Genomic DNA, 15,067 nt, shown 5'->3' on the forward strand with positions numbered 1-15,067 from the left:
TTTGATTGGAAAATGATATTTAGAAACCAAGGTCTGGGTGCTGGGGGTGCTTATCATTACTGGGAAGTCATTGTTTCTAGGCTCTCTCAACAGTCAGAGCTAGAAAATATAGGTATGCATATTAATTCATAGTCTACACAAATGATTTTTTCACTTCTATATGTATCCATCTGTTGTTGTTGCTCTAATACTTTGGCCACCTGATGTGAAGAGCCAACTCATTGGAAAAGACCCACATGCTGGGAAAGATTGAAGGGAGGAGGAGAAGGGGATGACAGAGGACGAGATGGTTGGATGGCATCACTGACTGAATGGACATGAGTTTGAGCAAGCTCTGGGAGATGGTGAAGGACAGAGAAGCTTGGCATGCTGCAGTCCATGGGGTCGCAAAGAGTCAGACACGACTGAGCAACTGAACAGATACGTATCTTTCTGAGTAGACATTAAAACCCATGAGTTGATACTGATTTCTCCAATTCCAGTCCTACACCACAAGTTGGTTCATTCTAGACTTATCCCTTTCCTTATCTGTAACTTCTTTCTCTAACAGTAAGAAACTGGCTCTCAATATCTGTGATCTGTTTGCTAATTTGTTCGGTCCTAGCATACAGTGCTAGTGGTAAAGAATCCGCCTGCAATGCAGGAATGCAAGAGACACAGGTTTGATTCCTGGGTAGGGCATATCCCCTGGAGAAGGAAACAGCAACCCACTCCAGCATTGTTGCTTGGGAAATTCCATGGACAAAGCAGTGGGCTACAGTCTGTGGGGTCGTACAGAGTCAAACATGACTGAGCATATACACACCCAACATACACATGAAGGAGTTTCAGGATTTATAACCCACATCTCTATAAGAAGCAAGTTTAGTAACTAGAACGCAGTATTCATATATGGTTCTTTTTGTCTTTAGCCTTACAGTATGCAGTGGAAGTACTGTTTTCCAGTTACTCAAGTTAGTTTCTGTATTCCCATTCCTTACAGTGTGGTTCTACTAATCATTTAATAGTACAGTTAAGGTAATTTGTTGTTTGGTTGTTTGGTTCCTACTTTTTCCCCCCGCTCCTCCCCAGATCCTGGTTGATTTATTTCATTTAAATTTCTTTTTAATTTATTTATGTATTTGGCTGCACAGAGTCTTAGTTGCAGCATGTGGGATCTAGTTCCCTGACCATGGGTCAGACCTAGGCCCCCTGCACTGGGAGCGCAGTCTTAGCCACTGGACCAGCAGGGAAGTCCTCTATTTATTTCATTTGGGATATGTAAAATATTGCTATGGTTCCAAGAGTTGAAGCCATATATGAAGGTCTCCTCAGAGAAGAGCTACTCCTCCTTACCCCCCATCTCATTCCGTTACCCCTTCCATCTCACCCCAGTCTCCTTGGTTTCTGGTATATCCTTCCTGTATTGGAAATGAAATTTTTACAAATTAGTTCAAAGGAGAGATTCTGCCTTATGAAGAGACATGAGGAGGAGACTGGTGACACAGAAGGGAGGTGAAGCCTCAGAGGACCGTAGGAAGGGGGAGAGGGAGGGGTGACCCAGGACCAAAGCAGTGGGGCCAGCCCAGTACCACAGGCCTTGGTGTTTCTCATATGTCCACCTATGGGACTAAGTCTTCAAAACGTGGGCCTGGAATATTCCAGAACACAAAGTTAGCAGTGTGGAGTGTTGCCAGAGCCTGGAGGCCCATACTTCCCTCTCTAGGAGATGTAGACTCCACAATTCTGCTGTTTTCCACTAAATCCCTCAAGAAAAGAACCTTTCTTCCTGGCCGCATGTAGGGCTGCATCAGGAAACCAGGCCGACCCTGCCCAGGACGGGAGGCGCCTCCTGTCTTGCATCGCGGGGTCATGTCATCAGGAAAATAGGTGGTTTTCCTCTGCCCTCCAGCACCTGCTCCCCACACCCTGAGCCATCAGACCTCACTGGCCTCACTGGCCTGCTCAGGTCCCCGGTGAGGACTCATCCTTACTGGCTCAGAAGAGGAACTTGGAGGTGGAGGCAGGCCCTGTTGTTGAGTGTTTCAACACTCCCCCACTGAGGGTGAAAGAGGGGGGCAATTCCCATTCCTGGCAGCAGCTGGAATTTCACAACTTGACCTCCTGGTAGTAAGGTGGCAGGGCTGGGGGCTGGGGGGTTGGTAGGGGGATGCCAAGGGAAGCCAGGCCTTGCCCACCAAGCCTTTGAGAAAAGTCATCATCCTAGTGAGGGAGAGGTACCCCCTCTTCCCCTTTCATCTCTGCCCCAAAGCCACTGGAGTTCTGCTGACAAGTCACCAAAGGCGGCTGATGACTGACTCATCAGACGGAAGTGAGCTTGCCAGAGGGCTGGGCTGTGAACCGCAGTGTGCTGGGCTAACCCGCCTTTGCAGCCAGGATCCCCGGCCAGGCTCCCATCCCTCAGCTCCCAGGACCCAGCACCTCAGGGAGGTCCTGCCTCTGTGAAGAGCCAGGTCAAGCTCAAGATGGCCTCAGGGTACCAGGGAGACTGCCTAGTTCCTCAAGGATAAGGTCTTGATTGTCTCTGAATGAGCAGCCGAAGACACGGAGGCCTGGAGATGGGAAAGTTGCTTGGGGCCCAGAGACAGGGAGAAGCCTGGCCCTGTGGCACTGGACGGGGTGCTGGGGAGCAGCCTTCAGCGTCCGTGCGTCCACTGTCAGCAGCCCAGGACACTGCTCTGAGGATGGGGCAGCGGCAGACATGATGTCGGCTGAGGATGTGTGTTTGCGTCCTGCCTCTGCGTCAGACATGCTGGGACATCGGAGGGCACTCATTCCTGCCTCCTGACACAGCCAGCTTGTCTGTTGCAGCAGGGATTGGATGGAGGGACCTTTAAACTTAGTTCACTGGTATGGCTCAGTGATAAAGAATCCACCTGCCAATGCAGGAGACACAGGTTTGATCCCAGATCAGGAAGATCCCCTGGAGGAGGGAATGGCAATCCACTCCAGTATTTTTGCCTAGAGAATCCCATAGACAGAGAAGCCTGGCAGGCTACAGTCCATGGGGTCACAAAGAGTCAGACATGACTGAGAGAAGGGAAAAGGAACACACCAGGTTCTGCCTTTTCTCTGAGCGAGAGAACACCTGGGCCCTTTGAGCCATCGTGGTCATCACTCAGTCTGACTGAGGTTGTTGCTTCTGGGGGCCCTGGTCCTCTTCCTGGAGGAGGCAGGGCTGCTGTGGGCAGCTAATATAGACACGTGTGGTGGGAATGGAGGTCTCCTAAAGCAAGATCATGTTAGTTAACTGAGTCTACACTCGCTGCGGTAGTAACAAAAAATGTTATTTTTCTCCCAGCAACTGTATCTGACTGGGCCAAGGAGCAGTCAGAGCCAAACTGTCTGGGTTGCCACCCCTAGCTGTGTGACCTTAGGCAAGTTGTTTAACCTCTCTGTGCTACAGAGTGCCCACGCTCCCTCTGGCTTCCCCCCAAAGTGTCCAGTCTTCAGCCTCTTACTGCTTTGTTTCCCTTACCAGGCTGGAGGCCCTCCAGGTGAAGAATCAACAAAATAGCTCCAGTCCAGCTTTTCATCCTAGTATCCTAGATTGAACCCGTGTCTCTTGCGTCTCCCGCATTGGCAGGTGAATTCTTTACGCCTAGTGCGGGGCCACTCTTAATGCGTGGGGGTTAGTAAATCCCTGGAGGAAAGAATGCATGCACACTGCTTCCCGGGGGGCCTGCCCCCACGCCATCCCAGGGACATCGCTAAAGTGAGGTGATGCTGAGCCGCTCACAAAGGGCTTCTGTTTCCCTCGGTGTCTTGTTCCTCCCCGGCTGGGGAAGTGGGAGGATTTGCCTGCTGGGCTTCTGTGAGCTGACCACTGGGTCCAGGCCAGGATGTCCTGCATCTTTGCATGTCATTTGCATGGCTCAGCTCTGAGCTCTGTGCTTCTGCTTGTGGTTTCCGGGTCCATCCCCTGTTCCACAGAGCTGGACAACTGCTTCCTTTGCTTCCCTCTGTGACCTGGCCTGACTGGCCAACTGTGGGGTCAGCCTGGACAGGGTGAATGCAGGGAAATTCCCTAGGAAAAAGGGATCATGGAAAAGACTGTAGCAGGAACACTTTCCTGTCTTGAAAGCTTTTTCAATGCATCCACCCTGGCATTGAATTTCCCCAACAGCCCTGGAGGCTTAGTACCCTTATCATACCCATTTTACAGCTAAGTAAACTGAAATACAGAGAAGTGAAAGACATTGCCTAGTGCGTGGCTAGCAAACACTAGAGTGGAGATTTGAGTCCAAGTCTGTTGATGCCAAACACCAGGCTTATTCCTTGACTAGGTGACCTGTCACAGCTTCCCTGGGGACCCAGGAGCCCATGCTTCAGTGTGAAGCTGGCCCTGCTGCAGGCTTTCAGAATGGGGCCCTTGGCACCATTGCCCATCTGGTGCTAAAACCCCTTCTTAGATCTCCTCCTCAGCAGCCCTCCAGCCTGAGCTCAGTACCCCTGTCCCTCATCAGCAGGAAAGAGAAGGTGGTTCTCTGAAAGACTAAGCCAAGGAAGGTCTTTGAGTAACTGGTAACTTTGCTAAGCCTCAGAGAAAGCAAAGAAAAACAGCCAAAGTGGAGGTGAGGGCAGGAAAGGACCCGGTGCCTGGGGCCTGGGCACCTGAGCAGAGGGTATGGTGTGGTGGGGGTGGGGCGCCTGTGAAGGCGGATGGCCCCTGACACACTGGGGGGATCTCTGCCATGTGGTCATCAGGAGCAGGCTCCCTGCCTGCCCGTCCCTGGGGGCTGGGGGACTCAAGCCTGGAAATTCAGAAGAAAGTCCCCCAAGTGATGCTGGTTTTTCCTTTGAGGTCCTCCTGCCCAGCAAAGGGGCTGGCCATGTCCCGGGCACTCCCCGGGCTCTTGGGGACACTCACCCCTGCCTGTGGGGCCCACACGTCTCCACTCCCCTCCTCCCCCGACCCCTCACTTCCCTAGCCTGTGCTATTGAGTGGCCCGAGTGCCCTGTCTTGCCTCTCTGAGCAGCACGGCCAGGGGCCAGTCCAGCCCTGGAGGCAGCCAACTGACGGCCCGGGGCTGTGAGTGCCCGCTGTCTCCACTGGCTGCCCTGCTCGGCCATGTGTTCCTTGAGCCTGAGGGTCTCCAGACTGACCAGCGTCTCTCCCCCATGCAGGCGATGACTCAGGATGCAGCAAGGGGCCACGACATGCACGGAGGACCGCATCCAGCACGCCCTGGAGCGCTGCTTGCATGGGCTCAGCCTCAGCCGCCGCTCCACCTCCTGGTCAGGTAGGTTCCCAGGGAGCCGGGGAGGAGGCGCATTGAGGGGCTGCAGGGAACACTGGGCCAGGCCCGGGCGGGCAGATTCTGGTTCCAACCCTGTCTGAGTGACTCGGACCTCACCTAGGCAGGTGCTCGGCAGCAGGGCACCTGACGGAGAGTTGCCCTGGGTCAGGGGGCGGCCGTTTCTCCTCTCCCCCATGCTGTCTTCTTCATCCTCCTCAGGTGCTGGAAGCCTATCTCCCTAAGGTCTGCTTAGAAACAGCTGCTGATTTCAAAAAAGCAGCTAAGACTCTATGAACAGCCCTCCCCATAATTCTCCCATTTTACCTGATTTCTAGTTCTCTCCAGAGCCTCATCCTCCTCTTCCCCATAAAACAATGGAGAATCTCGGCAGACCTTCAGAAAGTAGGAGTTCTCCATGTCATGTGATTCCCCAGGACTGAGAAACGGGGGTATCTGTAGACTGGGGCAGTTGTGTCTCCAAGGCTGGTGCCTAACTATAATATCTCCTTATGCTCTTAAAGATTTTCCCTATCTCACTTGCCTCCCTAACTACCCTATGAGATAGACATCCATGTGCCTTGAATACACCTGGTTCCTTCCTACCTCAGGACCTTTGGCACTTGCTGCCTGGGATTTATCCTTCAGAACTCTGCAGATCTGGCTCCTTCTCACTCGAGTCTCAGCTCACACGTCATCTTCTCAGAGAGGCTTTCCTTGGCCTTTGGAATTAAGCAGATCTGACTTACAGCTGACTCGCATGGGCTGTAGGAACTTGTGCAAGTCCCTTAGCCTCTCAGGGCTCAACTTCCTTGCCTGTAAAACGGGAATAATAATAGCAGGAACCACCTTCCCAAGGAGAGGATGGGAGACTCAATGGAGGTGATGTATGAAAAGCCTGCCAACTTATAGGTACAGTTTTTGTTGTTCAGTTGCTCAGTTGTGTCCTACTCTTCGCAACCCCATGGACTGCAGCACACCAGGCTTTCCTGTCTTTCACTATCTCCTGGAGCTTGCTGAAACTCATGTCTGTTGAGTCAGTGATGCTATCTAACCATCTCATCCTCTGCTGACCCCCTTCTCCTCTTGCCTTCAGTCTTTCCCAGCATCAGGATCTTTTCCAGTGAGTTGGCTCGTTGCATCAGGTGGCCAAAGTATTGGAGTGTCAGCATCAGTCCTTCCAATGAATATCCAGGATGGATTTCCTTTAGGATTGACTGGTTTGATCTTGCAGTCTAAGGGACTCTCAAGAGTCTTCTCCAGCACCACAATTCAAAAGCATCAATTCTTTGGTGCTCAGCCTTCTTTATGGTCCAACTCTCCCATCCGTACATGACTAAAGGTACACAGTAGGTGCTCAATAAATGGCAGTTTTCTTCCTTCTGGCCTCCCACCCAGGTTTTAAGGAGACTAAGTTTACAGAATTGAGGGGCCATTTTTAAGTTAAAGAATGCAAAGATATCCGACTTTGGCAAAAGTTACCAAAACCTGTGACCATAGGAATGCAGTGTTCAGGACCTTCAGGACTTTGGAAGGAGCTCAGACACATAGGGGGCCACTTGCGCCCACACTGCTCTCACTCCCCTATCTCACACACACACACAGGCCTCCATGACCGCCTTTTTAACTTGGGGATTTACCATTACTGGCTGCAGGGAAGCAGATTGACAAACTAAGAAAAATCTGGGGAAGTTACAGGGTGATAAAGTGGTAATTGTCACTTTTAAAGCAGACATGAATGGTGCTTCCCCTTCCCAGGCTCCACCACCCGGTAGTTCCGGGAGGTCCGGTGGCTGTCACAGACTCAGCCTCGTGTCCTGGGATGGAGCTTGTGGGGCACCTGTTCTTGTTCCTCCAACCGTCTCTGCTCCTGTCCCCCTTCCCTGCATCTCAGAGGTTGTGGGCAGGCTGATGCTCTCTGGAGAGACAAGGAGCAGAGTCGTGGCCTGTTCCTTGGCCTCTAAGGGAGATCCCAGCCCCTCTGTGTCACTTGACCCTCCTGTCTCAGTAGGAAGAAGCTTACTATTATCTAGATGGGGCCTGATAGGGTCCAGTGTGTTGGTCTAGAATTTTCTGAGACTCTTCCATCAGAAGATAATGCCCCAGTGCAGCCCCAGGGATGCCCAATTCTCTCCAACCCTGAGCTGACTGACCCCTGGCCTCTCCTCCATTTCCAGCTGGGTTGTGTCTGAACTGCTGGAGCCTGCAGGAGCTGGTGAGCAGGGACCCGGGCCACTTCCTTATCCTCCTGGAGCAGATCCTGCAGAAGACCCGAGAGGTGAGGGCTCGGCTTGGCTTTGAAGGGCGGCACTGGGTCAGCCTTGTAGAGTTGAGAAATAGGTCCCCACAGGGCTTCCCTGGTAGCTCAGTGGTAAAGAACCCTCCTGCCAAAGCTGGAGGCGTAAGAGACATGGGTTCAGTTGCTGGGTCAGGAAGATCCCCTGGAGGAGGGGATGGCAGCTCACTCCAGTATTCTGGCCTGGAGAATCCAATGGACAGAGGAGTCTGGCAGGCTACAGTCCATAGGGTCGCACAGAGTCGGACACAACTGAAGCGACTTAGAGCGCATGTTCTGAAGGTCAGTTCGAGGGTGCCTGGACTACCAGGGGGCTTGGAGGCACTGGAAGCCTGAGTTCTCTGCTTCAGCGGTGCTTGTGTATCTAAGTCCTCAGGAGAGGGACATGGTACTTCCACTAAGAATGCGTGCTGTATGAGCCAGGGGCCCAAGTTTACGCTGCTTCTTATGACAGTGTTTTTATGTCACAGGTGACGCCAGTGGTAAAGAATTGCCTGCCAGTGTAGGAGACGTAAGAGACGCCAGTTCAATCCCTGGGTCAGGAAGATCTCCTGGAGAAGGAAATGGCAACCCACTCCAGCACTCTTGCCTGGAGAATTCTATGGACAGAGGAGCCTGGCAGGCTACAGTCTGGGTCACAAAGAGTTGGACATGACTGAAGTGACTTAGCCCACCCACTCCTTATAAGTCAAAGGATTGACTACAGAGGAGAGAGGAATCTCTGCCAAATTCCTTTCCTCGAAAAGTCCCATGAGAACAAAAACACAAAAGTGAAAACTGATCTGATTGGAGAAGTAAGCCGAGACCTCCTCTAACTGTTCGATGTGCGTGCGTGCTCAGTTGCTCGCTCAGTTGTGTCCAACTCTTTGCAACCCCATAGACTGCAGCCCGCCAGGCTCCTCTATCCATGGGATTCTCCAGGCAAGAACACTGGAGTCGGTTGCATTTCCTCCTCCAGGGGATGTTCCCAACCCAGGGATTGAACCCACGTCTCCTGCATTGCAGGCGGATTCTTTACCACTGAGCCACCAGGGAAGCCCAACAGTTCAATAAATAGGCTTTTATGATTTAAAGAAGAGTAGGTTTAAAGCTGGTTTGGGCTAGGCTTCCAGAGCAACCACAAGTCCCTACAGAGACTGACTTTATTATAAGAGTTCTTAAAGTTTTCCTTTCTTTCTTCTTTCTTTTTTAACACATGACTACATTAGAAAACACGTGTCTTTCTCAGCTGGTTTTTTACCTGTAAGAAGAAAGTTTTGGTTCATCAAGACACCCAAGGCCAGTTCTGACACCACCATTTACCTGATGCTTTCTCTGGTCACAAGCAGACCAGCTTAGAAGGGCTAAACCACTTCAAGGCTGCTTATCTTATGAACCCAAATATAAAGGAACAACCACTGTGTAGCAATAGGGAACGGTTTTGTATTGGGTTGACCAGAAAGTTCATGTGGGTTTTTACAGAAAATCCCAAGTGAACTTTTTAACTAACCCAATAGAAGGGGCCAGCTGAGCAGCAGATGTGCTGGACACATAGCCTCTTCAGGGTAAAAGAGAAGGAGAATTCTAAATTTCATCCTGCTGACATCACCGGCCACAGCAGAGGTGGTGTGCCTTTCTCTGCCTCTTCAGCCCCCATGAATTCCACAATGAGTGGGGAGACCACTAGCATTTTAACCAAAGAATTCCAAATCATGTGTATATATGTGTGTTTATGATGGAGTGGGTGAGCTCTATCAAAGAGACGACTCATAAAAGAAGAAACAGAACTTGTAAACAATATGGAAAATGTTGCCTCAGTTATAATAAAATAAATGCAAATGAAAACCATAACGACACAGCTTTTGCCCAGCAAATTTGCAAAAACTTTGAAATGACCCTTGCAGGGAAAAGTGTGGTGAAACTGGTACTTTCATACATACAAAGTATTATAAATGGCAAAATTCTTTGGGAAAGCAGTTTGGCAATATATATCCAAGATCATAAATATGATTATAGTCTTTGAACCATTGATTCTACTTCTTGAACTCTGTCATAGATAGATAATCCAAATATAGGAGTGTGCACAAAAGTTTTCATTGCATGAGTACTTAGAATAGCAAGAAATAATTTCAAGTGTATAAAACAAAGCTAATAAATTATGGAGCTCTACCAGAAGGAGTATTATACAGCTAATAAAAATGATGAATAGTACCCAAGAGTAGAAACAAAATTTAATACATTATAAAATTTTAGAGCATTCCCTGGTGGCCCAGTCGTTAGAACTCAGTGCTTTCACTGGGTTGCCTGGGTTCAGTCCCTGGCTGGGGAACTAAGATTCTGCAAGTTGCAGGATGTGGCCAGAGAACATGGGAAAAAAAGTTTTTTTTAACTTTTTTAATCCAGAAAGGAAAAAGTTAATATCTGTAATTTATGTACATTAAAAAAAAAATCCATTCAATTGGGACTTCCCTGGTAGTCCAGTGGTGAGGACTTTGCCTTCCAATTCAGGGGATGCGGGTTTGATCCCCCATCGGTGAGCTGAGATCACACATGCCTTGTGACCAAAAAAAACAAAACATAAAAAAGACACCAGAAGTAATAATATTATAACAAATTCAATAAAGACTTTTTAAAAACGCCACAAAATTAAAAGATCAACAACAAACTGGAAAACATATATACAACACAAATAATAGATAACTGTGTAACCAGGAGGGGGAAAAAGGTGGTCTTAGAGATGATGTAGCAAGACAGAAATCCATTTATCATACTGTATGTAAAAGACATGAAGTGTAAAAATACACACCCAGTGATTACAACTTTGCAAAGGAAAGTACATAGAGAAACATGGTGTAGGGAGCGGTAAGTTGAAATATTAGCCGTGGCTAAGTTTGGAAGGAGGATATTGAGGGATTTTTTAAACTTTTATTTTCTAAAAATTTGTCCTGGGGTTACTTTTCACTTAATGGGTTGCACACCCCATGAGTGAACCCCTCCCCATCCTGTCCTCCACACAGGTCCAAGAGAAGGGCACCTATGACCTCCTGGCCCCCCTGGCCCTGCTGTTCTACTCCACTGTCCTCTGTGTAAGTTCCCGGATGGGCCAGCCTTGGGGGCTGCGGGGGAGGGAAGGGAAGAACAGCCTCCTGGGGATGGGGGGGCAGAGCCCTCACAGCTCCAAGGATAAAGGCACAGCGAGAGAAACTGTCCACCAATGACACTGCAGATGGGTGTTACCCCTCTGATGGCTTCAGATGACCATTTGAGAGACCTCCAGTGACTCCCCATGGACACCATTGTGCCGGGACTATCTGGGGACCCATGGAAGGGATGCAGTCACAGCCTGGTCCCAGTTACAGAGAGATTCTGCTAAGAGATGTGGTGTCCACCTCCTTTTGTACCCCCAGTGGTCAGTTCCCCCAGTGTGGTCACCCCCTGTTCACCAGACCAGTGGTACCAGATGACTCCATGTACATTGAGTCAGTCCACTTCAAAGAATAAACATTTGCCTCTCATGAGGATATTTAAATAAAGACGATTTAGCCCTGAAGACCATCCCATGGCAGCAGTGGCCCCATTTAGGATGACCTCCAAGGGGACAGCTTTTCAGAATGTGGTAAATTGTTTTGTTTGGTGAAAGCCAGGCCCCTGTCGTAGAGACATCCTTGGGCACCATCTCACCCGGCCGTCTGTAACTCACTTTTTGTGGGTAACTTTCAATTCTGCCCGCCTTCTCCCTGGGACACACTGCTGCCAGGAAAGGTGTGCCCTTTGAGGAACATTCCAGAAAGAAGCCAGGTCTGCCCTGGAACATCACTGAACTTTTTCTCACCTGACTTCTCTGCCTGCTGCTCCCTCTCCACCCCAGACGCCACACTTCCCGCCAGACTCAGACCTCCTTCTGAAAGCATCCAGAACCTACCACCGATTCCTGACCTGGCCCGTTCCTTACTGTAGCATCTGCCAGGAACTGCTCACCTTCATCGATGCTGAACTGAAGGCCCCAGGTGAGTGTGGAGGCGGCCAGCACATGGGGCAGGGACCCTACAGGTCAGGAGATTTCCCACCCTTCTGAAACTGGACTAGGACCCTCCTCACCTCGCATCCCTCAGCTTCTCTCTATCCATGGCCCGCCTCACAACCTTGGAGTCCCTCTTCATACGGCACTCACGCTCCATGTCTACATCAAAACCAGAAGACTGAAAGCCGTGAACACCAGCAGGAACTCCAGGAGGAATTCTCAGGGGGAGCTGAGCAGAGGTTCAGGTTAAGGAGACCTCATCTCATGGCTTGTGCCTCTGCTCTGGTTTGCCAAGGGATTGGTCTCTGAGGTTGCCCAGGTCAGACAGAGAAGCCCCCATAGTGTTGACAAGAGGCCCTTGTTTGTTCTCTTTACCCCAGAGCAGATAGGGGGATGCGTGTGTGATGGACTAGGTTCTGGCCAGGGAAGGTGGCTGGTGCCAGGAATGAACAGGTAGACGGACACCATGACAGGTGTGGGCGAGTGGTACTCAGGGCTCTTGAGAAACTGCAGGTGCCATAACACAGGGGTCCCCAATCTCCAGGATCCAGTGCCTGATGATCTGAGGTGGAACTAATGTAATAATAATAGAAATAGAGCACACAGTAAGTGTAATATGCTTGAATCATCCTGAAACTACCCCCACCCCCAGTCTGTGGGAAAATTGTCTTCCATGAGACTGTCCCTGGTGCCAGAAAAGGCTGGAAAGGGAAAGTGTTAGTCACTCAGTCGTGTCCGACTCTATGCGACCCCATGGACTGTAGCCCGCCAGGCTCCTCTGTCCAGGGTATTCTCCAGGCAAGAATACTGGAATGGGTTGCCATTCCTTTCTCCAGGGGATCAACCCAGGCCTCTTGCATTTCAGGCAGATTCTTTACCATCTGAGCCACCAGGGAAGTTCAAAAAGAGTTGGGACCACTGCTTTCACCAACATGGAAACAAGGTCTAACAAAGCTATTGTAAGAGCAAGAAAAACATAATCAAGTACAATTTACTGACAGGTGGCCCCTCGTTTGAGTAATTCCTCATATCAGTGGCTCAAAGGAATAAAGTCACTTAAGCATCCTAGTAGATGCCTCTGAAACATTTGATAAAATTCAGTATCTATTCTGAATAAAAATATCTCGGTTAAAAAAAAAATTCAACAACCATTCCTGATATTCAAAGCCCCTCTAATATGTGGAAACTATTAATATATGGAAGGGTCCTTAATAAGGTAACAACCCATAGTGAAATACTAGAAGCATTTCCATTATTAACAACCTTCCTCTTTATGCTTATATGATTTTGCCTATGCAAAAAGACAAAAGGAAAGAATATTTCCTCTTCCAGAGAAGATAATTTAATTTCGCAGAGTTCAAACAATTGCTTATCTGTTAAGACTATGAGAATCACCGAAAGCAGTGTCAAACTAATAATCAGGGAGCTAAGAGCTTTTTCATATAATAGCATCAACTCATAAGAAAACATAATGGGGAAAAATAATTTAAAATAGCAACTAAAAATATAAAATAAAGAAAGAAATGTGAATAACCTACACAGAGACAGCAAACTTTACTGAAGGATGACGAATTTAAGAGACTTTGTTGGATTGAATCAATATTGTAATAACATCCAGTATTATGGAAATAAATGTAACTGTGATCAAAAATACCAATATCTTTTAAATTTTGACAAAGTAAAGTCTATTGAACAGAATAAGTGCTCTACAGTGGCATTTATTATGTATTTATTTATGTATTCTTAGGGAAAAGTAAGAAAGGAATATTTCCCTACTAGGTCTTTAAAAGTACTGTAAGGCTGTTGTTATTAAAATAGTACAGTATTGGTATAAGAATAGATAAATTAATGGGATGAAATAGAATGTCTCAGAATGGATTAACTGTATAAAAATGTATTATATGACAAAGAAGCATCCACAAGTCAGTAATGAAAAAATTGGTCATTTAATGGTATTAGGATAATTGACAGACTGAGAATTGGACAGGTTAAACTTCTATCTCAAAAAGCATTGAGTGGTAATGCAAGCATAAAAATATCTTTCAGATGGATTAAATGTTTAAGTGTGGAAATCAAGACCATGAAGGTAATGGAAGAAAAATAGGTTATATGAGCCTGGAGTGGAGAACAGATGGCAAATGTGTCCCCCCCACCCAAGGCACAAATAATAAAAGGCTGACAGATTTGAGAGCATGAAATTAAAGCTTCTCTATGGCAGAACCCACCGTAAGTGGAAAGTAAATAACCAACTAAGAAAAATATTTGCAACAAATGATATATCAAGCCCATGAAGAGTTCTTTTGTCAATTGAAAAAATAAGCAAACACACCAATGGAAGTATCAATACGAGGATATGATTCAAGCACATCCAGAAAGAACCATTAACAGCTGAGCAACACCCCTCCAAAATATTCACCCTCACTAGTAGGAAAGAAAATGCAGAACTAAATAGTGAAGACACCTTTTTCCCCTATCAAATTGGTAAACCTAAAAATAGAACAAAAATACCAGTGTTGCTCAGGAAGTGGGATGGGAGGGTGTTCTCTAAAGCATTAAAAATAATTTTCTTTTCACCCAGAAATTCCATTCCTGGAAGTTTATAACCTGATGAATAATTATGGATATGCAAAGGTTTAGCTACAAAGGTGTTCATTGCTGCATTCTTTTTAATAATCTGCCAATTCCAAAAAACTTAAATATTGTACATATTAATAGTTGAATATATTGTACCAGAGTCATTTGGTGGAATCCCACTCAGTCATTTAAAATGAAATAATAGGGCTTCCCTGATGGCTCAGTGGTTAAGAATCTGCCTGCCAATGCAGGAAACAGGTTTGCCCCCTGATCTGGAACGCTCCCGTTCTGTGGAACAACTAAACCTGTGCGGCACAACCACTGAGCCTGTGCTCTAGAGCCAGGGAACTGCAACTCCTGAAGCCCATGCTCTGCAACTGGAGAAGCCACCACAATGAGAACCCAACGCAGCGCAACTCAAGAGTAGCTCCTGCTTGGGGCAATTAGAGAAAGCCGGAGTAGCAACAAAGACCCAGCATAGCCAAAAATAAATAACTAAGTAAAATGGTATCATAGAAATAAGGTTACTGAGATGAAAAGGCATTTAGTAACTTGTTGAGTAAAAAAGCAGGCCCCCCAACACTATGCGTGTTGTAATCCCATTTTGTTTTATTCTTTTAAATCTGTATATGCCCCAGGCTCTGTTTAGTACCCAGACTATCTAAGTGTCTGATCATGGGCATTAAACACACACAGAACAGATGTGCTGAATCTTATTCCCTAGTAATTAATGGACCCTAGAAAGCTCCAGACTGAAGCTTTATATGAAAAATGCTTTGGAGAAATTTATGACTTCCATTCCCGGTTGATCATCTGATTTGTCTGCCCCCAACCAATGAGGTTGGGCTTGATTCCACCACAGAGCTTCCCTGGTGGCTCAGACAGTAACGCGTCTGCCTGCAATGCAGACAGACCAGGATTCGATCCCTGGGTGGGGAAGATCCCCTGGAGAAGGAAATG

The 15,067-nt window shown here is 47.9% G+C and overlaps 1 protein-coding gene across 20 annotated transcripts in view; it reads left to right on the top strand.

Annotated features, from left to right (window-relative positions):
* Positions 1–15,067, top strand: part of PIK3R5 (phosphoinositide-3-kinase regulatory subunit 5) — a 75,520-nt gene that overhangs the window by 43,171 nt on the left and 17,282 nt on the right. For 9 of the 20 annotated variants that reach the window (XM_025280580.3, XM_025280568.3, XM_044939304.2 and 6 more), the window contains 3 exons: positions 5,128–5,243; positions 10,530–10,598; positions 11,381–11,519. In XM_025280580.3, coding sequence (XP_025136365.3) covers positions 5,205–5,243; positions 10,530–10,598; positions 11,381–11,519 — 247 coding nt within the window. In that variant the 5' untranslated portion in view covers positions 5,128–5,204. Of the gene's footprint in view, positions 1–341; positions 3,587–5,127; positions 5,244–7,414; positions 7,516–10,529; positions 10,599–11,380; positions 11,520–15,067 lie in introns of those variants that run through there. The other 11 variants (XM_025280572.3, XM_006041686.4, XM_025280574.3 and 8 more) reach the window with 4 other exon arrangements.

The sequence above is a fragment of the Bubalus bubalis genome, chromosome 3, assembly GCF_019923935.1.
Source record: "Bubalus bubalis isolate 160015118507 breed Murrah chromosome 3, NDDB_SH_1, whole genome shotgun sequence".
NCBI classification, from domain to species: Eukaryota; Metazoa; Chordata; class Mammalia; order Artiodactyla; family Bovidae; genus Bubalus; species Bubalus bubalis.